Source organism: Alligator sinensis, unplaced genomic scaffold (assembly GCF_000455745.1).
Source record: "Alligator sinensis unplaced genomic scaffold, ASM45574v1 scaffold93_1, whole genome shotgun sequence".
Classification (NCBI taxonomy): domain Eukaryota; kingdom Metazoa; phylum Chordata; order Crocodylia; family Alligatoridae; genus Alligator; species Alligator sinensis.
In genome coordinates, this window is record NW_005842243.1 from 1,758,426 (window position 1) to 1,784,913 (window position 26,488).

The 26,488-nt window shown below is 41.1% G+C and overlaps 1 protein-coding gene across 3 annotated transcripts in view; it reads left to right on the forward strand.

Moving 5' to 3' along the window:
* Positions 1 to 26,488, forward strand: part of MAP3K21 (mitogen-activated protein kinase kinase kinase 21) — a 50,804-nt gene that overhangs the window by 14,856 nt on the left and 9,460 nt on the right. For 2 of the 3 annotated variants that reach the window (XM_006027447.2, XM_006027448.3), the window contains exons 2-5: positions 8,966 to 9,146; positions 13,957 to 14,105; positions 15,229 to 15,404; positions 23,848 to 24,088. In XM_006027447.2, the coding sequence (XP_006027509.1) occupies positions 8,966 to 9,146; positions 13,957 to 14,105; positions 15,229 to 15,404; positions 23,848 to 24,088 (747 nt within the window). Of the gene's footprint in view, positions 1 to 8,965; positions 9,147 to 10,492; positions 10,636 to 13,956; positions 14,106 to 15,228; positions 15,405 to 23,847; positions 24,089 to 26,488 lie in introns of those variants that run through there. The other variant, XM_014521706.2, reaches the window with a different exon arrangement.

The following is a 26,488-nucleotide window of genomic DNA, read 5'->3' on the forward strand; positions in this document are numbered from 1 at the left end:
GCAGCCTTGCTGCACATGTATAGGTGCCCATGGACACCACTGAGAAAGGGTCTTGCTCTTGGGCCATCTCCAGGATGTTTTCCACTTTTTTGTGGGTAACCATGGACAGCTGGGAGAGGGTAGTGCCACAGATATGAGGTGATTAGCACTGGTATATTAGCTTTAGGATGACAAGGGCTATATTTCTTGAGACTTACTGCAGAGCTGACCCCAGGACTAAGCAATTGTTCACCTCCAACCTTGGTCTCCCTGACAAGGAAGGGATTGTTGATCACAACAGGGTGACTATCATCCCCATTGATTCTTGCCGGTCCAGTCTACCATTATTCCCATGGTACCTGTTTTCAAAAAAAATAACTGTTTGTTTACCAGCAACATAGCAGTAAGTTTATGGTTGAATGTCCTGTGAGGGGGCAGTGCTACAGCACATAACTTGCTTGGTGTTTGCAGGGATCAAAAGGAGCTTGTCTGCTAGAAAGAGCTGCTATCCTTCTCTTACCCAGAACACTGTTGCCCACTTGCTTTCTCCCCAAGGACAACATGTTGGGCCATTCCTCTGCATTGTGGAAGGTGCTTAAATGGCCACCCAGAGGAAATGGCAGTCAGGAAAGCAAGCAAGAGCACTGCCTTTATGTACAGTCTGGCAGGACAGGAAGTCATTGACAGTTATATCTCCCTTTCATATTCCACACATAGGTTCCCTCCCCCAGCTGTCTCCCTTGTCATGGTCATAGTCTCCCTCATCATTGCTGTATTGTTATTGCCCTGAGTGAAATGCAGACCTTGTTAGACACACCAGTGGTACTTTCTCTAAGAGGGCTACTTGTCTGCAACTTTTGCTGTCTTCTCCAACAAGGAGACTGGCTCCCCCAACATCACTTTTGTTTTGCTTCTCCTGCCCCTTTCATTTTCACCATGCACGGAGCTGCTTTTTGCCTTAGTGACCTTGGAATCCCTGATGCTGCAGATGCTGCCCCTTGAAGGTGAGAAATGAACCAAGAAGTCTGTTTTCAGGTAGAACAGCTTTCCTTTAATTTATGGGATGCTATTGCTATCCATCCCATTACCATCACCAGGGTTTCCTAGGACTGGGAGCTATCTGCCCAGCAACTCCTGCTGCTCCATGCCAATGAGCTTCTGGGATAAGTGGTACTGGGAATGAGGAGGTTAATGTGCTTTCCACTCTCCAGGGTGCATGTGGCTCTGGAGCTGTACGAGTTCACCCTGAGGGTGGAGGTGTAGTAAGGAGATGCTCTTAAGACCCCTCTTCCTTTCTTAACTGTGCATAACTTGGTTGATGTAATACTTGTCTCTATAATGAACGGGCAGTGGAAAGATCTGTAAAACTTACTGCGGACCTCACTAAATGCTCACTGCTGCTACTTCCTGGTATGGTGCAGAGGAACAATGTAATGGTTCAGAGGGGAAACTAGGGTCCCCCGAAATGTTAGTGTGTTAAGGCGAGTCCTTGGCATACGAAGTTCACTGATGTAACCTAATGGATGGCAAATAAACTAGATCTACTTGAGCAATCAGTGCATGCTTATAGTGAACGCAAGACCAGTTGCCTGTGATTTCAAATGAAAGAGGGGTGTTTGGTTCTGAATTAATTGACATTTACTATAAGAACAAGCTTTTCAGTTTGAATTCACATGCTGACCATGCTGTACTAATTTGGGGAACTTTGTAAGGGAGTTGTTTGTCAAATCCTCACTGGCCTTATTGGCAACAAAGTTCTCAGAAGGGTGACTTGAGTGGGAGCAGCAGGCAGCAGTATAGGTGTCTGACTGATGTTGGTAAAGTTGTATATAAACTTTCTTCAGTAGATGGGGCCCCTGGTACCAAGACAGTTCAGTCTTTGAATGAGATCCTTGCCTTGGGCTATTTCCATATTGCTGATATGACTCCTTTCTTACCCAGACTCAATCACAAACTGTGGCTCAAAGCTAGTATTGTCAACAAAGGTTGGCCAGCTCAGGTCTGCCTTTGTCCTGCGCTGCTTGCCATTCTGCTTGGGGCTCCAGGCAGCTGTCCTTACTGTAGTGATGGGCTACATATCCTGACTCCTCCGACTTTCTTCAGGATGGGTCTCTTGCACTGCAGTCTCTCCACAGACTACATTATTTAAAGGGCCTCAACTGGTGGCAGGGTGGGTGAGTGCACGAATTGACTGATTCGTGAAGATGTATGGTTAAGGGGAAAATTGGTCCCTTTGCATTTAATTTAAAAGTGGAAGGTCTTATCTGGTTCCTTACCCCAGAAACACTGAGGTCTGAGTTTAGGTTCTAGTGGCCACCTCCAAGCCATAAAGCACTGTCAGATTGTTTGGCTGACTAATTGTCTGAACTCAGGAGGGAAAGTGGACTTAATGTAAAATTATTCCTAATTCATCTTGGGGTATGTTTGGTGCTAATTGGATGAAATTATACTATCTGCACGCAACTTTTTTCAACAGGTTTAAGACTACTTTCCCCTCATATAGTTGGTCAAAAATATTATTTCATACTAGTGAAGTTAACCTTAATGTAAAGCACTAATCTGTGTAACAACAGTCACTATGATAGAAGCACCTCCCTCCATGCACAAAAAGTGTTCACTGCTGTAATATACGTGACTGCTGACTGCATACAACAAATTAAATAAGGTTCTGTCTTGTCTGTTGCTTTGCAAGAAAAAATGTGGGGCAACCAGATCAGCTCTGCAGATTAATGAAAAATGAATTAACAGGAATCATAATTGACAAACAGTACTTAAACTGAGGTTAGAAGACAACATGGGGGTGCTGCCTAACACAGTTATGGTGTGGTCAAGTCTTTACTCGTGTTGAAGCAGTGGGAAGTGGCATAAGCACTGTCAATGGCAACAAATGTAGTGGCATACAGGCTACCTTTGCTTAGCTATTAATCAGTATAATTCAAGCTAACTAGCACAAGACTGAACTATTTAGAGAAGTCCTAGATCAGATGGAAGCAAAGGCTGCTGATGACCTAGAACTCCTTCTAAAATAAAGGCGAGATATGAGCAATCTTGGTAGCAAATATAAATAGAAAAGATTCAAGTACTCCAGAGTAACTGCTTTAGAATCAAAGCATTTGTAGTTCAGGTGAAGTACTAAAGACTGTCGTAGGAAGCACTCAAAGGTTGGATGTAGCTTCCCCCTACTAGCAGTTTTGAGGACCACAAGCAAGTTATATTAAATGGCTAAGGACTGAAATAATTGGAACAAACTATAGACTGTGTCATTACTTTTACATAAAATCTGACTTGAAGAAGTCTGCCAATCAGAAAAATAAAGACAACTACTTTGTATCATACATTAAACAAGGGGTATAAAACAATTATAATAATTAGAGGGATGTAGTAGCCTATGCTAAATGGAACTATATACTTTCCCCACCTATAATGAGGGGGGGAAAGCCTGAGAGAGCCAGAAATTTCAGATGTAGTGGGGCTGCAGAGAATGACCAAATATGTGAGAGAGGGGAAATGCCAGTGCTAAGGGGAAATCTCCCTGTATCTGAAGAACCCTGTCAGGCATGCTGCATATCTGTGCTCCTTAAACCACCTAATGAAAAAACAAAAAGAATGTGACTGACTAGGGAGACCTGGGCTGCACTGTCTGATAGACAAGGCTCTGAATTCTGGGTCCAGCTTTTGCTGCCACTTTACACTAAATAGTTATAGGATGATATGTAGAGACAGCATTGGGAGTGGGGTAGGGAACCCAAGAGCTGGGCAACAAATCCAGTCTCCTTTTGCTTACTCTTTCTGATCCCATGAGAATCTCATGATTCTTCTTTGTACAGTGACCCGGCTTCAGCAGTAGGTATAGAATGAATATACCAAATGTTCGATAGTCTGGTGGTTATGGCTGTCTCCAAAGAGGTAGGAGTTATTGGTTTGAACTTGCTCGGTCTGAGGAAGGCCTTGAACCAAACTGGAAGGCCCTTGTCCAAAGAGTGTTCTAAGCAATGTGCAATTATAGAATAAAATGGGACTATCAGATTTTTTTTTAAAGTGTGACAGTTGCCTGTGCCTGTAATTTTAAATGTAAGGTTGAGGATCGGATTTGGGCAATGAATTCCAATCTTATATAACCACTTCAGCTGTGGGTACGTACATAGGTTTCAGAGAGACAGGATTTCAGACACGCGTTTTCTTTAATGTTTCCTGTTGTCTGGCTTAGGCGTTCCCTGCTCAGCATGCTAGCAAAGTCCTAAATCTAGGCACCTAAAATTCTCTCTTCACTTTATATGTGATTTTGGTGCCTCATTTGGATTTGTGAATTCCATTCGCATACTGGGGGACTTAAGCGCTCCTGTAAATCTTTCCCTGGCTAGAAGAACCTTGAGCCTATCTCTTGTTATGTTTATATAGTGCCTTGCACAATGGAGTACTGGTTTCTATCTGCAGCTGCAGTACAAATCAGCAGCATGTCTTCATCACCAGTCTTTTTATTAGGCTGGCATTGATCCGACATGTAGTATAGAGACTGTACGGTATAAATAAAGCTAATTATAATAATCTACGCTATAAGTAAAGCTAATTAGAAAGTCAAAAGGATTCCTTTGCAACAATGCACTATAAGGTGTTAAGGAGAAACTGTGTGCTGGAAGTCTGTAATTGTGGGGGAATTACCTTGAATAGAATAGACAGTATTATATTTACCTGAATCCAAGACTACTTTAAATTTAAGTTAACCCCAATAATTAGATTCTATACATGGAAAATTATAAACTTGTTATTGCATTCCTTGCATGGAAAACTATTATTAGAAGGCAATTTTAAATTCACCTCCCCACGCCCCCCCTCCCCCCCCGGTGGGGGGCAGGGCAGACAGCATGATCCCTTGCTACGTGTCCCTGCCATTTGCGCGCACAACCCTGTCACTTGTCCCTATCCCATTCCTCCCTCCCACCAGTCACCTGCTCTTCCCTCGCCTCACCACATGGTCTCCCCTGCATATCCACAGAGCCACATGCTCTCCAGTCTCCCTGGTACCCCTCCCCCCATGTTCCAACTAATTCACAGTCTTTCCTGCACATCCATTGTTCCAAACACTGCCTGGTCTCCCCCTGCTCTTTCCCTGCTGCATGAGTGTCCGTCCCCCCCAAAACCCCCTGCCACCTGCCAGGTGGCAGTAGCAGTTGTGGCCTTTGCCCTGGTGCTTGAATCCAAGGTAAGGCCTTATTTTCCCCATGTTAAATTTGTGGGGCAACTTGTCTCAGATTTGAATAAATATGGTATTTGGGTTCATTTGAAACACAGTGAAACAGGAACTCAAATTAGTGCTACCTTAGCAGGAGATTTGACTTACCATGGTAGACCAGATATCTATGTAAATGCCTTTTTGAGTGGAGTTATGAACTCGCCTTCCAAAAGATCAAAAAGATTAGTCTGTAACTTAAATGTGGTGCTTAAGTATGTGTCCTCCTAGGAAGGACTAATGGGATATACCAGATGCTGACTCACTCAGAATAACATCAGACTGGAAGATGGAACAGGGATAGAGAAGAAAGCTGTCAGTGAAAAATGACTAACTTATTTTGTTCAACCTAAAAGTGTGTATGTAGTTTGAGATTCAGACTAAATAAATAGTGGTTAGGTGTAGCTATGTTTTATATCTTTAAACTTAATCTGGCATCTGTTGTTTTTCACCATTCTTAATTTCACTGTTTGGCCATAGCCTGTTTCAGAATTTCATGCAGGGTGTCTCAAATCAGCAAAAGCCTTCAAAGAAGAGTTAGTGATAGGAAGTTGTTTTGTCTGCATCCTCCTTCAGGTTTGCTGTCAAATTGACTCAGAATTTTTCCTATCTACATGTATGTTTTGAAGGGCAGAAAATTCCCCTGAAAGCTATGGAAGGGTATAAAAATTATTCAGCCAGTACATAGCTGCACACATACCATTCACTCTTTAAGCCTTTAGCACATGCATGATTTGAATATAGTTACTTCAGGCTTTCCCTGTGTATTAAGAAATATAGCATTTGAATTAAGTTGTGTGCTAGGTTTCGGTAACTTTTGTCATGCAAAAAATTTTAAACTGCTTCTGATGACACTGTCATAGGGGTACTCGCCACTTCCCCCAGTAATAGGAGACAGGGCACTTCTGGAAAGGGGGAGAAAGGAGAGGCTTAACAAGCCATTTCTGTGCCCTCGGCAATGGTGTGGCAGACATTTTTGCACCCCCACACAAATAGTGCCCAGGACCCACCGTTAGTTACGATACCAGGAGAGCTTTTATTCAAGTCTCTCCAACATCCAGTTGCTGCTACAGAAATCTCTCATTCTGTAGCCTCTGTGCTTTATGCTGGCTTAAAAAGTTTGGAGCTTTCATTTGGGCCAGAAAATGTTATATTTAATGTTCACTTTGTCTTGATTCTCATTCTCTTAAATTTGGAGTCACCTGATTTGGTCTCCTTTTATATGCAATGAGCTGGTGACAGATATGTGGAGGTTCTGTCTATGTGAAAAATCCAAGTAGCTCGGAATTGAGTCAGTAAATGAGCTAAATACAAGGTTGTAAAGGCTAATTATTATGGAATGAAGATAGAGGGTCAGAAATCTATAGAAATCACCAAAGGATGGTCTAGTACAGGTTGCTAGGTTACCAAACCACAAGAATTTATGCAGTTGCATTACTATCTCTTAGTAGGTATGTTGAGCATTTTACTTTCCACCCACTAACTAATCTATGTACAGTACTATAGTTTTTCCTACCAACAGGAAGGGGAAGTCTGAAATGTTTTGAACCTTTGTCCCTTTGTAGGATGAAACCTGGTGAAATGCCAGTTGTTACCTTTGCAAAACTGGCTGTTTTGGGTTTCGGTCACATTGACTGACAAGGAATTTCAGGAATTCTGCTGAACATGTTTGAAATAGAATTGAAAACAATAGGACTTTCATTCAAATCTAAATGCATAACCTTTTTGCATAATTTTAACTTGTTTTCTTGGTACTAATTGCCTACATCTTTATTTTTGCACTTGGGCCTTAATTTCTCTTCTAGTGTTATATTAAAAAGCTTCTTGGAAATGGAATACTTGTTCAGTATTTTACCTGCATGACATTTACTTTAAGACTTTTTTTAAAATGACTGTAATGACTTTTTTTTTAATTACTCTGAAGTAAAATAGTGCTCAGTTATTGCAATTGCAGCTACACGGTCATTAGGTTTTCTGGAACAAATTCCTCATAAAGCAAGGTAATTCCTTAGTTACTGTTTACTTGGTGGGTTACCTTGTTATGCTGTTCCTTGCAACTTGTATTTTTAGAGAACATTTATGTGCTAAGTAGTCTTATCTGTTGTTTAACCTTTGATCTTTGTGATCTAAATGCTAAAATAAGAGGTTGCTGCTGTCAGCAAGAATAGTAGAAACTTGGCATTGATGAGTAAGCTTGGAGGATATTCTTTTGTGAGGTGGTGATCTGGATTTCAACTGTAAGTTGAGAGGGGTACTATGTTACTCTCAAGTCACAAAAGAGGCAAGGTAGAGATGCACCTTGTAGGTTAATTGTATCTGAGCTGTCTAAGATGAAGTGAGCTCTTACAAATCTTTACGATGGATCTCTACCCTGCCTTCTGCCCAGTTAGGAGTCAGAACACAATCAATCACAGTTTTCTATAGCTTATAGAAGCTATATCACAAAACTATTGTAATGGAACATAATAGTTAAGGTTTTAAATAGGATGTAAATACTGATTAGAAAATATCCACTTAACCTGTTGCAGTTATAAGAGTTAAACAACTAAGTGGCATGGCAACCCCCAACCTGGCCCACGTGGGGCTGCTCCGACCCAGCCTGCAGGGCACCCCTGCCTGGTTTGGCACCAGTGAGGCACTTGCAGCCCTCAGAGGTGCAGCGGAGACTCAGCAGCTCCCCAGGGCTGTACCTCACAAGCTGGCTGGGCAGCGGGGTCCTCTCCGGTCTTGGGCACAGACAGGACAGGCAGGAAGGGCACGCTGTAGGGCTGAGCCACATGCCCTGGGAAGCCGCCCCATGCCCCCCCTTACCTTTATGTTGCCCTGCCAGGCCCTGCAGCTCCTGTGGGCCTGGCTGGGAGGCACATGTGGGCATTGCCAGCAGTGGCAGCTGCAGCAGTAGCTTCAGCCACAAAACGCACTACACCTGGCCAGATGTGGGGACAGGGAGGTGGCCTCTGACATCTGCACTCCCCAGAGCAGAGTTGATCTGCTCTCCTTGTGGACAGCAGAGTAGCGGGAAGGGGGAGGGGGGACTAGTACCTAATAAGTAGCCTCCACAGACCCCAGTGCAACTGCTTGCAACCTCCCTGCTGCGTGCTGCCAAGAGCACCCCCCTCCTCTCCTCCTTGCTCCTCCCTCCCTCTCACCAGCCCTGCTGCTATCTAGTTCTTTCTGGGGCGCTGCACAGCTTCCCTTCTCCCTCTCCACTCCTCCCAGATCCCCTTTCCTTGCTGGCCTGCACCCCGTTCTGCAGTAAACGATAACCAGGAAGCTATATCCAGTTATTACTGGGCTTATTGGTTAAATGATTAATTATTTATTTTTTCACATCCCTACATGGGTGACTGGTGCCTCCTAATACTGGGGGAGTCCCACCAGCAGCCAACTGCCAACGGGGGGGTCCCCCAGCAGCTGATCACCACCGCCGTCAAAAATACTGGTGGTGCTTTTCTCGGTGGGGGGGAGCACAACCAATCTCCGGGGGCGTACATGGTCCTGCGTGCACCCCCTACACATTGCCAATACCTCCCTACTTTTAAATAAGTCAGATTCAGATTGAATGTGTGTAATATACTGCAGCATTAAAGTTGGCAGTTTTCCCCCTTACTCTATAATAAAGTTAAATTAAGTATCATGATTGTGCCCTTTTGATTCACCATTGTAATTTAATTTGAAACAGTATTTTACTCAAATTTTGTGGTGGCAGGTAATTTACATTTTGAAACGCTTACAAACACTTTTTTTCCCCCCCTGTAGTTTTGTTACTGGAGAAGATAGAGGATGATGACATTTTTAATAAAACTTTGAAGATTACAGACTTCGGTCTGGCTAGGGAATGGCACAAAACCACTAAAATGAGTGCAGCAGGCACGTATGCATGGATGGCTCCAGAAGTTATCAAGTGCTCAATGTTTTCTAAAGGAAGTGATATTTGGAGGTAAGTGCTTTGTCTACTTCAGATTACTACATCAGATTGCTTAATAGCAATTTTCTCCTCCTAAGATTTTGCAGGGAGAAACTGATATGTGAAGAAACCCTTTGTTTATAAGGTGTTCTGAATTTCTATTTTACCACCTGTTAAGTATAATTCTTGTTTCAGAATATACCTCAATTGGCCTGTCTAAATAGTCATAGCTCTCTCATCCTTTTATTTTAACATTAATATCTTAAAGAAATCAATGACTCAGTAAGAGAAGCCTTTCATTTCTTAAATCCCCAGATAGTTTAAATGCCTAGATATTTTACATGGGGGAAACAAGAATTCCTACCCTTGTTGCATAAATAGACTATGAAGAGGCAGATCCTACATTAACTTCTTAACCAGTCTCTGGAAAGTTTGCCTGGTATGTAAGACATGGTACTGAGACTAGTTGATGATTACCTCATATGCAGTAAATCTGGTAAATGAATAAAAGTTGCAAATCAAGGTAAAGAGGCTGTCACCTTAACTTTGCCAAATGTTAACTTAAGTTGGTGCTGCTACTTATGAATCTAACAAGTGCTTATTTTTAGATATGAACTGTGAAATCGAATTTAAATTAGAGATTATACATAAATAGACATTAAATGAGTTTCTGTTAGTATGAGGAAGATGGAGGTGTATTTGAGCCAGAAACAGCTTTACTTTACCACTAGGGTGGTGGGGATTTCCATAAATTAAATCCATGGGTAATCTCCTAAGAGTGAATTGGGTAGAATTCTAGAATCAGTGCTGCTTGAATTATGCAGTTTGCAATATGTTGAGTATCAAAGGGAAGAAATAATTGTGTGGGCAGGTAAGTTGCTTTTTTTTTTTTGCATTGCATAAAACAGTCACCACTGGCTAGGGGGTTCCAAGTTTCTCTACTCCCACACTGTTTAGCCACTCTACCCCTTGGCTGTGTCTTCCAAATATAGCCTCAAATTTTGAGCTCTTTCAAGTAAATGTATAAGTAACACATTTGGAAGGGTTAATGCTACATAATCTATTGCCTGATCTAAGTTTGTGCAAGGTTTGTGATGTGTGGTTCTTAACTCATATAGGGTCTGCTTAGATGTGTCACTGCTATTCTGCACCGTGAAGTCATGTTTTTGGTAAAATCAGGATAGCTCCGTAGGCTGCACTCCTAGTTTCTGATGTACTTATTATCTGTAAGAAGTCTGAACCCTCATTCTTTAGGCCAGATGTTTTGCATCAGTCTGAGTTGGTGGCCATTTGAGAGAACCAGTTTGTTTTTGTGTTGCTGGGATGGAGGTTGGGTGGAGGTGTTTCCCTAACCAGCTGTATTCCATGCTTAATTACAGGTCCTGTCCAGGCTTTTAGGTATCTGAGGGGGTATGCTTTGGTGCAATTGTTTTATATTCTTCTGCAACATTAGTTTACATTTTTGGAATCTACAGTATTTCTCTTCTTCGCCTTCTATCCTGCACGCCTCTCTTGTAAAAATGTAAGTATTTAGTTTAATGATGGAGTCCTAACAGGAGAGGTTTTTATTTAGTAAGGCTTGTGTTGTACACTTTGCTTTCAGTCCTGCTGTCTTGCCTGCTTTCTTCATCTTGATCTATTCTGTTCCTCTATACTCTTTCCTTAATAGAAAAGTAGAGAAAATTGGTTGTGCAATATAGTCCCACTGAATGCTATTCCTTTTTAAATAAATAGCATTCTGGATGCAGAGCATGTAAGAGTTTCAGTAGGGCACATTACAAGTCATATGGAGAACAGCTAAATTGTGACGGATTTTCTTTTTGAAATGTTTTAGCATTAAACTAAATATACACAGTATTTACAATCCTCCTCAGGACTTGATATAAAAAAAGTAACCAGAAGCAGTGGAGACTGACAGGTTTGTATCCAGTGTTCAGATTTCCAAAATCTGCTAGTGCTGGGAAGTTCATCTGGACAAGGTTGCCTGCCATGTAGTCTTTTTGTTTTGTTTAGAAGAGTGGAAGAGAAAATAAAATGTATTTTTCAAGAAGAGTCATTATTTCAGTTTAACTATTTGGCTGGCATAAGAGTAGGAAATTGTTTATAAGAATCGTGAGTCTAGATTTAAGTGAATATGTAATGGATACTCTGCCTTAAATACCTGAGGATGGACTTAAATAGTGAGACACTTTCATGGCATTAAGAAAAATAAGCTAAATTTTAACAGGTTCAACCATTAGGGAATACATTTCAAGGGCCTAGGAAGATGCAAGAATAGATAGATGATTCTGTGCATTTTCTTTAAAAGGTGCTTCCTCTTAAGTGCTGGGAATAAATGCCTAGAATGACTGTATTTGGGTTTACAGAATTTACTGCACAAATAGCTGCTTCTGTACCTGAGAGAGAGGTAATAACTACTTATCAGAGGTAATGATAGAACAGCACCTCCCAAAACCCGCACTTAGTAAAATTAGACTGTGGGTTTCCCTCCCCCCTTCATTTTCCCCTCTTCCCCCTCCGTCCACTGCCCCTCCTTTCCCTGGTTTTGGCTCTTGAACGGCTCTTGAGATTAACGTTCAGCCTCTATAATTAAAATGGGCATTCTCAGACTGTTACTGTGTTGGTTTGATTGAATTCCACAACTATCTTTCTGTCAGTGTTAAAAACTACTTAACATTAGAAACTTTGAATTCAGAAAGTAACTGAACCTGGACAGTACAATGAACAACTTGTTGAGGCATATTTTTCCCCTGCCTTTTTAGCCAAATGCAGCACTGCTTTGCTGAACTTCATTTAAAGTTCTCAACAGACATTTTTGGTTTATTTTAGTACAGATTATTCACTGCTCTGTATTTGGGAGCAGAGTTTATGACCATATCAGAAAGCATAAGACTTATTTAGGTGCCCAAAATTAGGTTTGAAAGCAAGAAATAGTGGTTTGGTAGAGATCTTCACCTGTGTAAAGTTCAGTACAGATCAAACTACTCATTATTGTTTCACGTAACTGTTGAAATGAAATTTTGTTGGAGTGTGAGTTTGCTTTTCTCTTTGGATGATGCATACTGGTCTATTTTATCTGGGAGCATCTTTTCTTTGATAAATCAGTTTACTGAAAAAGCCCAAGACTTCACCAATATGTCTAGTATACCTTTTTCAGTGCTTTTTCTCATTAATTCTAAACAAATGTTAGTTCAGTAGCCTGCATATCCAAAGCAAGGAGAACATAAGGCTTTGAGAAGTCAAGACTTTGAATGTAGCTCTAGACAGACACTGCTTGTTATTCAATTAATGTACATTTTTAAATTCTCTTCTGGTAGTACTTTTGTTGCACTATATAGTGTCTTGGGATTTCTGATAAAACAATAAGAATTCATACAAATTCTAAACAACTTTGTTCTAAAGAGAGCCAAGGCCAGAGAACGATGCAGTTGTTTCTGTCTTTGCTGACCCAACACATTTTGTGGAGGAAAAGCAGTGTTGCAGGTGACTCTCATGGGTGAGAATGGAGAGAATATTATCTATCCCTTTGTTTGTTTTGTTTAGTTTTTCTTCCTTTTCCTCTGGGCTGCTCCTTCTGCAGTTGCTAAATTAGGAGAAGGTTGCCCCTAGTGTCTTTTTTTCTGCATTTTGTGGCTGTATAATAGGAGTGAAAAGAGTAACTATAAGGCTCACTTTTTAAGTACAGGTGGTAACAAAGTCCACAGAGATAGTTGAAAAAAGGAGAGAAAAAAAGTCAGTTCAAGAAATTCTAAGGACAGTTAATTGTTTTGGAATTTGATAGAAAATCAAGAAGTAAAATGTTAGTGCTCTAAAATTCAAGACATTTTCCTCCTCTGTTTATTTGACAGGAGGCAATATATTCCCCTCACCATCTTCCCCCAGATTAGAAAAATGAAATTGTATATGTGGCAGTATCTCAGGTCCTGCTACATGATTTGTAAGAAGGTTAAAAAAGTAAGAGGTTACTTTACAGTATGTCATGGGGAAGCATAATTTCAGGTTTCAAATAGTGTCTTTTCTTTTGAAGAGAAAGTGATATCTTTATTTGTTTGGACAAACTCTGGTTTGGTTTGGTTTGGTTTGGCTGATATTGATGGGGTGATATCTAGAAGGCTTCTTTTTAAAGTCCCCCTTTCCTTCCTTACACTTTCCCTTCCCACCTTTAATCCCAATCATCCTCTCTTTCCATCAAGGCTCTCACAGTACCTAGTAGAAAAAAGGTTTGTTTGTTTGTTTTCCCTTCCCAAGTTCTTCATGTGGGTATGTTGTCAGTCAGTGCAAGGCAGTAAGTGGACTGCGAGCCATTACATTTGGCCAATATACACAATGTTATTAAATGTTGATATAAGAAAGAGGAGGTGACAAAAGTGAAATAGTCCCTTCACCTATGACTTAGGGACCTACCTAATTTGCAGGGGCTGTTCCCTGACTGAGGGGCCTGGTGACCCCGCCCCTCACTGCTAATTGTCTGCAAAGGCTGTCCATCACATAGTCCTGTACCTTGCACCCAATTGGTGGAAAGGGGTGGGGGCACATGATAGGCCACCCTTGCAGCTAGTTAGTGACTAGGGGTGGGGGCAGCAGCCATCTTTCTGGCACCCCTTTGAGCAGGTGGCCCCCTTCTTTACTCCTCCCCCCGGCGAGCTGCCACAGTGCTTGGTAAGTTGGATTTTTTGTTGTTGTTTTTGTTTCTTTTTTTTCCTGTGGATTTCAGTAGGTCCCTACCTATGACACTAAAGACCTTATCTATTACAGTATATAACTGGACAAAGTGCTAACTGGGTTTTTTCTGAATAAACATATTTGGAAGATAAAACTAACCATTTTAAAATTTGCTTTATAGTTATGGAGTGTTGCTGTGGGAACTGCTTACAGGAGAAGTTCCGTACCGTGGCATTGATGGTCTCGCTGTGGCTTATGGAGTAGCTGTCAATAAACTTACCTTGCCCATTCCATCCACCTGTCCTGAACCATTTGCTAAACTAATGAAAGGTATCTATACTGCTTTTTTATACTTCAAAATGTACATGTCCTTCTGCAATATCTGTGCTTTCTTTATGCTGGGTTATACAATTACTTTAAAACTCAAACACTTCATCTGGTAGTATGCCAACCAAGTATAATGTAGTGATTCCTCTCTACCTTTACTCCCCTTCCTGCCACTCCAGTACATTTTAACACATTTCGGTGTAATCCAGGAGTGTCGAACTCATCAAGCCCCATGGTCTGGATGAGTGGTGCTGGGCTGGTCCTTGGGCTGATTGGGCCCACAAATTGGCCCTGTGTGCTGCCAGCTGCATATGGCGCGCCAGGTGATAGAGCTCCACAGGCCAGACCCAGCCTAGGGCCCATGTCTTTTACTTTCCTGGTATAAGCCGTACAGTACTGTATCACATCACTTTAAAAATCACTTCCATCAGAAACCACAGTTATGTCACAGTCACCTCTTGATGTCCAAACGTGTTCTGTTCAGCCATCCCTTCTTTAAAAAGAAGTAAGGGAACTGCAGACTAATGTTGCAGTGTCAGAGGTTGCCTCTGGTTGTTCATTTTATTAACATACTACATAGTGCTGATAGTTCTCAGTGGTAGCAGATGACAGAACAAGGAGCAATGGTTGCAGCAACTGAAGTTTAGGTTGGATATTTAAAAAAATTAAAAAACAACAACAAAACCTCTCTCACTAGGAATGTGGTGAAGCATTGGAATGGGTTACCTAGAGAGATGGTGGAATCTCCATTTTTGGGAGGTTTTTAAGGCCTGGCTTGACAAAGCCGTAGCTAGAATGATATAGTTGGGGCTAGTCCTGCTTTGAGCAGGGGGTTGGACTAGATGACTTTCTGAGGTCCCTCCAAGCCTAATTTTCTATGTTTCTGTGGTAGTCTGCTTCTTCAGATCCTGAAAATAGAAGTTATGTTTGGGAAAAAAACTTGACTTTTATAACACTTTGAAAAGCCCTGTTATACTGTTGGTAAGCTTGACTTATAGAAACAAAGAGAACGTAGGCAATTCTTAGGAAGAAGGTAAGCACTTGAACTTTGAATTGGAAAACTATGGATTGTGTAATTGTAAGCTTCTCCTTATAGTGCAACTGATTGGATTTTGGTGAATTTCAGAATGTTGGGAGCAAGATCCTCATATCCGACCATCATTTGCCTTAATTCTTGAACAGCTTACTGCCATTGAAGAGGCAGTTATGACCGAAATGCCTCAAGAATCCTTCCACTCCATGCAAGATGACTGGAAATTAGAAATACAACAGATATTCAATGAACTGAGGACTAAAGAAAAAGTAAGTGGATTTTTCCAGTTGTAAGTGTAATAACTGTAATCAAGGAGTAGGAAAACTAGGAACTACTGGTGTGTAGGTTAGTGGGTACAGGCTTTTTTACTAGTGGGATTGGGACACTTATTGGCATTATTCCATAATGATGCCAGAAGTCTGAATATGTATATAGCTCAGGCCTAAGATAACTCCTATACCAGAGGTTCCCAACCAACCGGGCTGCAGTGGTTTTGCTGTGGGGTCGTTGCATGAGTCCCCTGCTCTGAGCCCCTCGCCCCCGCATCTGTCCGCCCACCTGAGCAGCTTCCGGGGTCACATCTGAGCTTCCAGGGTTAAAGCCAGGCAGCTGTTTAAAAAAAAAACAAAACAACAACAAAACATTGGGAACCCCTTACCCTATACTTTTACTTTTCTCATAGGTAAACTTGAACATTGTTGTCTGTTCTTGGTGCAGATGTGCCCTTTTTAACTTTATAAATTGTCTTGATTCCAGTTATATTTAGAATATCGTCTATTCTCAAAATAATTTATAGAGCTACTAACTGCTGTTACATGGTATGTCTCGGAGTTCAAGGACTTTTGCATTTTCCTTCATGCTTTAGTTTTAAACAAGTGAAAATAAAGACTATAAATCTGGAGCAGAATGGCAGGAAGTCAACCAATGTACAGTTTTGCCAGTTTTTTGTTTGTTTTTTTTTAAATCTCCATGTAGTAGGAACGTTGGGCTCAAACTTAAGTACTGACAGGAAAAATAACTCCTTGTCTTTTTTTATTATAGCTATTCTACATCATTCAGTAAACCTTTAAGGAGGTTTAGGCTTCTCTGCTTCTTCTCAAAACCAATATATATGTGGGCATGATGGAAAATGATTGACCCTTCCAAAAGCATAGTAGTTTTAGGGGGAAAAAAACAGACTGTAAGGTTTTTACCTAGTTATGGTTTGAAATCCTGTTTGTATGTAAAAGTTAAAAAAACCAAAACAAACTTCCTTTTTGATGGACATGTCTTTTAACTGTTTCATGGTGTAGGAAATCCATGGCAAGATTGGACCAAAGTTTGAAACTTGCCCTTTAACCTTCTGTTTGTATATGGGCAAACAAATACATTGCAGCAACTTAAAAGTAGGTGGGTTATTGCCATAGAGTAGCTGATATTCAGTAACTGAGTAAACTGTCCCCAGAGTAAATGGAAGCTGGAGTGCAACAGACTACCCTTGTTCCACTGAAAGATAAATTGTCTTGGCTTAGCTTTTGCGTATCACAGGGTAGGTGCAAGTAGATGATCAGTTACTACAGAACTGCTGACACAGTAAGTCCCTACCCCACGCTTCCTTGCGGGAAGTGTGTTTATTTGTACTCCTTAAGTACACTGGATTCAGCTCCATGTGCCTTTCAACATAAGGCAGTGGTATTCAACCTTCTGGCCCTGCAGGTCAGATCCTGCAGGCAGGGTCAGTCATGGGCCAGACTCAGTGGGGTTGGTGCATGGGGTCAGTACATAGGTGCAGTCTAGCACACTGGCCTGGATGCAGCCATGGAGTAACCTCATGCTCCACCTTGATCTGGCACCTAGGTGCTGTCATTTGGCTCATAAGGCTCTCCACAGGTATAGAAATTTGTTGACGGGGAGCAGTGGTATTAATAGTTCCCTGCAACTTCCTGCAACTGCTGTGGCAGTTGATGCTACCACCACTCCCTCAGTGCCAAACTTCCAGACCCAAGGGGAGCCCTTCAGACTGGAGGTTGAGCACTACTGATATAAGTAGGGACTTACCAAATTCACAGCAGAACTAGTGCGCAGTGGCTCCTTTAATTTTGCATGTTCCCCCAAGCGCCCCTTGCCACTGTGCCCTCACCTTCCTCCCCCGCTGCCGATTAGCGGAGGACCTCACTGCTCCCTCCTGATCATCAGGGAAGCTAAAACTGCAGTTTTAAACACTGTGCTGTTGTTGCCTCCCTGCCAGTCAGCAGCAGACATGAAGGCTGTCTGGGGCCCCTCAGCCAATTGGTGGTGGGAGGCAAAAACAGCGCCATATTTAAAACCACGGTTTTTGTCTCCCCGTTGATCAGAAGTGAGTCAGCAGGACCCCTTCACCAATCAGTGCGGGGTTCAGGGGAACCTACAAGATTAAAGGGGCCCCAGCACACCCACTTCGCCATGAATTCAATAGGTCCCTAGATATAAGGCAATCCTCTAATCATTCTATGACTTCTTTAAACCCCTTTCTTTTTTTCCCTCTCAACATTCTTTGACCTATGTACATCAAAACTGTTCGCTATTCACTATATCGCCTCAGTATTTAACAGTAGTGTGACTTCCCTACTCAGTATTCCCTTGCTTATACATTAGCTCTTTCAGCAGCAGCATTGCATTGGCTGTTCTTGTTCAGCTAATATCCACCCCAAATTACAAGTCTTTCTTCATTGCTTCTTTTTAAGATAGTCATCTATCATGTTGGACGCTGGCAGACATGGAAAAAAAACCTGGTGCTTCACAGAAAAAGGAACCACATCAGTTTGATCTGGTTCCCCAGCATCTACATAGATCACATGCTTCAGCATTTTGGCACTTTATCTAATAGCTGATTCAGCTATTAGATATAAAAGCACCAAAAAGCCCTGCTGAAGTGCATGATCTATACAGACATTGGGCAGGCAGGGACAAACTGACACAGTTCCTCTTCTGGGCATGTGCTGCATTTGGTATGGAAGTGTGTTGAGCTGAAAGTAAAATGATGTGTTTCCTTTTATTTTCCACGTTCATCAGCAGCCATAAATATTTATAGTCTCCCTTCCCGCATGTATGACTCTGCATTTAGCCACACTAGCACTGTTTAGTCGCAAGCTTTTATAGTGACCTGTCTTCCTTATTATTTAACTCTCTTCCAATCTTATTATCAGCAAATTCTTGAGTGGTCTTTTTTGTCCTTCTAGGTCCCCAATAAAACGTTACATAATATGGGACCAAAAAAAGCAAGTCTTTATGCCACCCTGTTAAAAACACCCCATTTAATGACTACTCCTTCTTTACAGTTACTTTTGAGAACTATTAGGTAGTTGTTTTCTTTTTTTTTATCCATTCATGTTGATTTTCATTCAGTTATATAATTAAAATATTATATATACCAAGTCAACTATATTTAAGAGACTTCAATAAAACATCAGCAGCATCTTTACCTTAAGTAACTGAACTTGTCAAACCTGTCATAAGGCAAATCAATATCAACATCCACCAATCAACAAAGATTTATGAAGCTGAACCAGGTAGCCCTGCACCTCATCTGCATAGTTTTGGAAGACCCCAGTAGTCATGACAAGAATAACTGGTTCCAGTCATGAGTGGGGAGATTGATTAGCACATGGATCCTTTTTGGGGGGATACTTGGAGTACACATGTATACTGAGCAGTGCTAAGCTGTGGGGTCGCCTTAGTTTGAAATCCTGCTGACTCTCTAATGGGGCCTGCCCCAATAAACTACATGATAAATCAGGAACCTCTTGGCTTTTGCCTAATACCATGCACAGTTTGTAGTATATACAAGAAGGTGCCAAAGTGCTGCTTAAAAGGTATGATTATGGAGTAGCTGTGCTAAAACTTCTGGACTTTAAAAAATAAAAAGGTAACTTGCACCATTTCTGGATGAACTAAGCCTATGGATACTATATACAAGTTATTGTACCTATCTCTAATTTAAAAGTCAGTGTTTTCAAATTTGCTCATCACTTCCATGTGTTCAGCAAGAGCAGGGTTGACAGTAAGATGGAGGCAGACAGGAAAGAGGCTGCCTGACTCTTCTCCCTGCCCCGTCCCCTTCCCAATTCATTTTTCCTTGTAGTAATGGGAAGGGGACAAATTCAAGGCAAACCTCCATTATTTAGATTCCACACCTGGAAAATTATAGCGAATGTGTACATTTTACATATATAAAATATAATTATTGGGGGGTCATTTTATAATCGGGGTCATCGTATATTTAGGTAAATGTTCTACAGCAAAAGCTTTGTTATCCGCCACCCATGGGAAATGGGGGGTGCCGGATAACCAAATATGCCAATTACCTGAGAGGCCCAAACGAGTGTCTTTGCTTGTTAGGGCCACCACGTCCAGTGCGCTGCTGCCCCTCCCACCGCATCGGTGTGCTGGGGGACAGGGAATGGGGCCCCGGGCACACTGGGGAAAGGCTGCTATGCCCCGGGCCCTGGGGGCTTGGCAGCACAGGCTGCTTTGCCCCAGGCTGTGGGGGCTTGGTGAAACTGGAAGTGCCACGGTGGGTACTTCTAGTTTCAGTTTTGTGCATTGACTGGCATGCTGGTTTGTAAAGAGCTGGATAAATGTGGCTTTTACTATACTTATAAGGCATACTTATGTATCTAAAAATATGTGATATTAGGGAAGAAATGGTCCAGACAGTGCCTTGGTGAGATGTTTTAAAAACTATTCAGTGTAAATTATTTGGAGCTGCTGACTTTTAAAAACGTCTAGTTTTGGGATCTTTTTTTAAAATGGCCTCTATTTAGTCCTTGGAGCATAAAGCATTTTAGCATATGATATTCATCTATCGTTTGACTTTTCTCCCCAAATTCTGAACAGAATACTGCTGTCTTCTTCCTAAACAAGCTGTAAACATTTGTAAGCATTCCAGTCACATGAGTCCTTTCCAGCAGGTTTTAGTAATACCATCCATATAGGTTGAACTTATGTTCCAAAATAGCAATTTCATCGTTTGCAATGACTGAGGCTTTTATTTTAGCATTGGTACATGGGTATATAATTTCCTCAGTGTCCTTTGGCGAGTTTGATTTTTCCTAAATGCTTATTTGGTAACACTTTCCTTCTTTCTTCTTTTAGTTTAACACCCTCTTATAAAGTCTAGCCAGTTTGGTCCCCAGAAGACTAACTCGGCTTCTATAAGGAGAAGAGTTAATAGTGCTGCTTTGGCCTCCAGATTAGTAGAAGGGGAACCAGTTTTCTAGGGGACAGTATTTCCCCAAACCAAAATTTTTCACATTACACCATTTTTCTAAGCAGTAGAAGGAAGATGACAGAAGGGAAACAATTTTCCTTCAGCACACTTTCCAGTTCTCTGAAACAGCCTGTGCTATATTCTGAGCAACAGTGTGAACCATCCCAGTTAGATTTTTGTTGGTTGACCTCAGAAGCCTATTCAATTTTAAAGTTGTATCTTGTGTCCAAGCTCCAAGAAGATAGCATATTTGTCCTGTAGTTTGCTAGTCCCCAAAATGTTACCCTGACTCTCCTTCACAGTCAATACCCAGTCAGTTTTGGATAGCTGAAGATCTCTTGTGGGCCTGCTTGATTTTTCTTGTGGTTTGGGCTGAGTAGCCATTCAAAACTGTTTTAGATAGTGTTGCGTTCTGTGTAACCAGCAAGATCTTCAGAGGTCACTTCTGTTTCTACACTGAGGATATGATAATAGTTGCAAACTTCTGCTGCTCCTCTTCCTTTCAGGGGTTACAGTCTTGCTTGCCTTTAGGCGTTTGTTGCCTCATCCTTTTGTCATTGATATTTATGAACTGCCTTCCCTCCTTTCTCTGGTTTTTAAGTGGCTAGTTCCTCTCTTCCTGATTGGCTTTTCTAGGAAGTCCTCATTTCTTTTTTTTAGCTCTGTACTGTCCTTTCAGTCAAAAAGGACAGCATAATTGCCAATGTATGCTACAAATGCAAGGGAAGTCCCTTCTGGCTTTATATAGGAAAGAAAACATGGTGCAGGTTCTGAGCCATGAGATCCAAATTCCTTTTTAACACTGATCTGTCATAATTTGCCACTCCCATCAGTTTTTAATCATTACAGTATAAAACTTCCAGTGAGTAGACTTGCGATTCTGTTGCTATTGACTAAAAGCAAAGTGGTAGAATAAATACTTTGGCCTTTTTTAATTGACTTTTTTTTAATTAAATTTTAGTGAATTTTCTTCTTGATGACATTTGTTAAAATTTTTAAATACTTGCACCCTATATTTACTATTAATCTATTAATAATTTAAATTAAAAATATCAAGTAGGACCTCGAAGAATGTAGTGATGACATTTTCTGAATGGCATATTCTGTTTAAAAAAAAATCATTTAAAATTCCTGGATTGAATAATGCCTGAAAGTACATACAGATTGTCTTGTGACTTGCTTTGAAGTCTTCAGAACTGGATGTATTTTTTTCAAGAGCAATTGGGGTATAGTTACGCCACTCAATTTTGAAATAGTTCTTTGTTAAAGAGAAGCTATACAGTTATTTTATTTCATTTTATTTTATTTTATTTTCTCAAGCAAATCCCGGGACGTCATTCTCCCCCTGTACTCGGCCTTAGTGAGGCCGCAGCTGGAGTACTGTGTCCAGTCTTGGGCTCCACAATTCAAAAAGGATGTGGAGAAGCTTGAAAGAATCCAGAGAAGAGCCACGCGCATGATCAGAGGTCAGGGAAGCAGACCCTACGATGACAGGCTGAGAGCCCTGGGGCTCTTTAGCCTGAAAAAGTGTAGGCTCAGGGGTGATCTGATGGCCACCTACAAGTTTATCAGGGGTGACCACCAGCATCTGGGGGAACGTTTGTTCACCAGAGCGCCCCAAGGGATGACGAGGTCGAATGGTCACAAACTACTTCAAGATCGTTTCAGGCTGGACATAAGGAAGAACTTCTTTACTGTCCGAGCCCCCAAGGTCTGGAACAGCCTGCCACCGGAGGTGGTTCAAGCGCCTTCATTGAACACCTTCAAGATGAAACTGGATGCTTATCTTGCTGGGATCCTATGACCCCAGCTGACTTCCTGCCCTTTGGGCGGGGGGCTGGACTCGATGATCTTCCGAGGTCCCTTCCAGCCCTGATGTCTATGAAATCTATGAAATTTTCATACCACCAGCACCATTCTATACATAGCTAACCCCAGCAGCAATTTTGCTAGGATACAACCATGGAGAGGTCTCTTTATGGTATAGACATGCTGTATAAAGCATATTGTATAGGTGCAAGATGAACATAAAATAAGAAAGGGAATTTATAACCTAATGAGAGCTGACCAAACACATTTTCTATGATCACCAGAGGTCTCATTACAAGTCCTTGATTTAACATAGGATGGTGATGTTGGTCACAGTGCTGCTTCTGCTTCAGTGTATATAATTTGTGATGTAAACGTGATACCTAAAAGATCTGTTCAATGCCTGGAAGATCTTTTTCTACAGAAAGACAGGTGACTTGTAAAGAACTAAGCAGATGTGACTATAATGGATTTTTTTGTGCTTTAAAATCATAGAATCGTAGAAAATTAGAGTTGGAAAGGGCCTCAGGAGGTCACCTAGTCCAAGCCCATGCTCAAAGCAGGACCATCACCAACTAGATCATCCCAGCCAAGGCTTTGTCTAGCCAGGTCTTAAAATAAAAACCTCCTAGGATGGAGCTTCCACTACCTGTCTGGGTAACCTCTTCCAGTGTTTTACTACCCTCCTAGTGAGAGAGTTTTTCCTAATATCTTACCTTGCTGCAGCTTGAGACCATTGCTCCTTGTTCTGTCATCTTCCCCTGATAAGTCTCACTCCATCCTCTTTAGAACCACCCTTCAGTTTAGCTGAAGGCTGCTATTAAATCCCCTCAGTCTTCTCTTCTCTAGACTAAATAAGCCCAGTTCCCTCAGCCTCTCCTCAGAAGTCATGTACTGCAGCCCCTTAACCATTTTCATTGACCTCTGCTGTATTCTCTCAAATTTGTCCACATCCTTTCTGTAGTAGGGGGTCCAAAACTGAACACGGTACTCCAGATGTAGCCTCACCAGTGCTGATTAGAGGTGAAGAATCACTTCCCTCAATCTGCTGACAATGCTCCTACTAATGCAACCCAGTATGCCATTAACCTTCTTCACAAGGGCACACTGCTGGCTCATATTCAGCTTCTTGTCCTCTGTAACCCCTTTCTGGTCCTTTTCTGCAGAGCTGCTGCCCAGCATCAGCCCCCAGGCTATACTGGTGCATGGGATTGTTCCATTCTAAGTACAGGACTTTGCACTTGTCCTTATCAAACCTCATGAGACTTATTTTGGTTCAATCCTCCAATTTGTCTAGTTCTCTCTGAATCCTAACCCTACCTTCCAGCATATCTACTACTCCCTCCCAGCTTGGCATCATATGCAAACTTGCTGAGGATGCACTCATGCCATCTTCCAGGTCATTGTTGAAAATATTGATCAAGACTGGTCCCAGGACCAATGATACCGGCTGCCAACCAGACATCGAGCCATAGACCATTACCCTTTGAGCCCAATGCTCCAGCCGGTTTTCTGCCCACCTTACAGTCCATTCATCTAGCCCATGCATCCTTACTTAGTTATAAAGTACAGTGAAAATTCATAAAGGACTAATTTAGTATTGCATTGTAAAAAAGGCTAATAGTACAATTCTTTCTAATTTCATTTATCCATGTTTGTGTAAATCTTATTCTAAGGAGCTGCGGTCACGTGAAGAAGAACTGACAAGAGCAGCCCTTCAGCAGAAATCTCAGGAAGAATTATTAAAACGTCGTGAGCAGCAGTTAGTGGAACGGGAGATTGATGTCCTGGAGCGTGAGCTGAACATTTTGATATTCCAGTTAAATCAAGAGAAGCCTAATGTAAAGAAGAGGAAGGGGAAGTTTAAAAGGAGTCGGTTAAAACTTAAAGATGGACATAGAATTAGTTTGCCTTCAGGTTTGATGCCTTTTCTTTTTTCTTCCCCTATTTGCAGTGAACTATTGAAACTGAGATTCCTTTGCTTTAACATCTAGATATTATATATTAACCTTGAAGATGCCTAATATACTAAAGGGTCTGACCTATATTAGTATAAAATGTATAAAACAACTTTTTTTTTTTTTCAAGAGATCCTTTAACAGATAGAACTTCCAGCTAAATCATATTTTGCAGAACATTCCTCCTTTCAGTTGATCAGTCAAAGATACTCTTCCTGTTCAAAAATGTTTCTTGGGAAAAGTGTGCTATATTGGGATCCAAAGGATCATGAGTTCTTATTTGCCTGGTAATTACTGCTGTTAATGGTATCTGTATTTCACTGCCCTTTTTCTGCCCACTGCTACCCTTGATAAGATCAGGTACTTGGACTATCAGCTCTGGATCTCTCAACAGACTGAGAGATGGCATAATGTTGCTTCCTACAGAATTGGGAATAGAGCCCATGCTTCTAATATGGGAGACACCAGACTTGCATTGTCCCAGAACAATAGGCACCTTCCAGAGCCAGAAATAGAACTCATGATTTATATTCTCCAGTATTTTACTCTTGTTAGGCAAATTAGTAACCTACTAGCAAGGTGTGCATCAAGTTTCCCTCTCCTGGTTGGTGCACAGACAACTAAATGTGTAGCACAAATGGCTGTGTCCAGGGCTGAAAGTCCAGGATTTAAATGCACTTATTGACTTGCATAATGGACATTGTGTTTTCACCTCATATAAAATTGGGGAAATATATTTTAAAGATGTAACATTTAATTTAATTAAATGCCCTTTAAAGCAGGCATGATAGTTCCATAAAATCTGATTTCCCACATAAGCAAGTTCTGAGGCACTGGGAAAACTGAAAGTGATTCAATAGTGTAAAACAAAACTATTTGTATTGAAATTTGCAGATGTGGTGGTAACCTTTCTCAAAGTGAGGAGAAAAATGTGTAATCTGTCTTCTCAGAACGATGTGCCAGTTGACTGGTTTCAATTAAGTGTTGAAAATATGCAGTTGGTATACAGATGTGCAGAACTTGAGCACAGATGGAGGCTAAAACAGCTGGGATGGAATAATTTTATTAATCTACCTCCTTATTGTCCAAACGTGACCTTTGTCAGTTTAGACTTTTTAATCACATTGACCAGAAGAAAAAAATCAGAGCAAAGCTGCTGATACCTATGTCAGTACACCCAATGGGTTACAGAAGATATGCTAAAGTATCTAAACCCCAGGGACGTACAACCATGCTTTTTCCCCAAGTAGTTTTGCTACAAGAGTCCGTTTGTTCGCTTACATTTCATTAAAGGTGTTGGTAGATAGTCATAGGAAGTCAAAACTTAGAGAATCAGGTGAAAGATTTTACTAACATTGGTAACATCCTTTTACTGTCAGTGCAATAAGAGATTTTTATTACCATTTAATATTGTCATAGCTTTCTGGGACAGAAATAAAAGATGAATGGAACAATGCAAGGGTGGTTTAAAGTGCTACTCAGCACTCTTCAAATACAAGTTTTCCTGTCCTGAACAAAAGTACTTTGTCATAACACAGTCCAGCGGATTACTATGTTAATCTCAATGTCTTCAAAACTAAGTTTAGATCTTGCCTTACTGAAAACTAGTCTTTTGTGCTTACTATGTGGTTCCCATATTTTGAGGGAGGGAGTAGTAATATATTGGCACTTTAATCAAGTATGCCATTTTAACTCCTAATCTTCCAAAGTCTTTAAAATGTGTGCACTCCTGTGACAGCAGTATGGTTATACTCCAACCTGAGTGTTTCCACTACGTATCTTATTACAGATCTAGTCTTCAGATAGCACGTTTAACAACCCCGCCCCCCATTCCAGTTATGGATCTTACTTGCTGCGCTTTAACAGTGTTTGTTTTATGCACCTAATGGGTCATTTCTACTCTGTTGGAAGTCTTGAAAGGTGAACGTTTGCATATGTATTTTTACATAAATGCATAAAATCTTATCTTAATTTTGTTAATTGTAAAACAAGGCTAAATGGATAAACTTTGCTATGTAAAGTGTTGCAGTACTTAAATATTAATGGGAGGTTTATTTTAACATGTTGTCAGAAATATTCCTTGCTGTTAGTTCACAGTCTGTATTTTTTAATGAAAATTTGTTCTGGCAGGTATACATTTCTTTCATCAATTGTTTTGGTATATGTGAATTAAGTATGCTTAAACATGCCACCCCGCCTTTCCCCCCAGCCCTAGAGATTACAAACCCTTGGCTGTTCTGTAACAGGAAAAGTATATTTCATAGCTGTACAACTTTCCCACAATGCCTTGCCAACTTATAAAGGCACTCTGAAATCAAACAAGTTCTTACCATATTCTGTTAATCTTCAGTATTCCTGC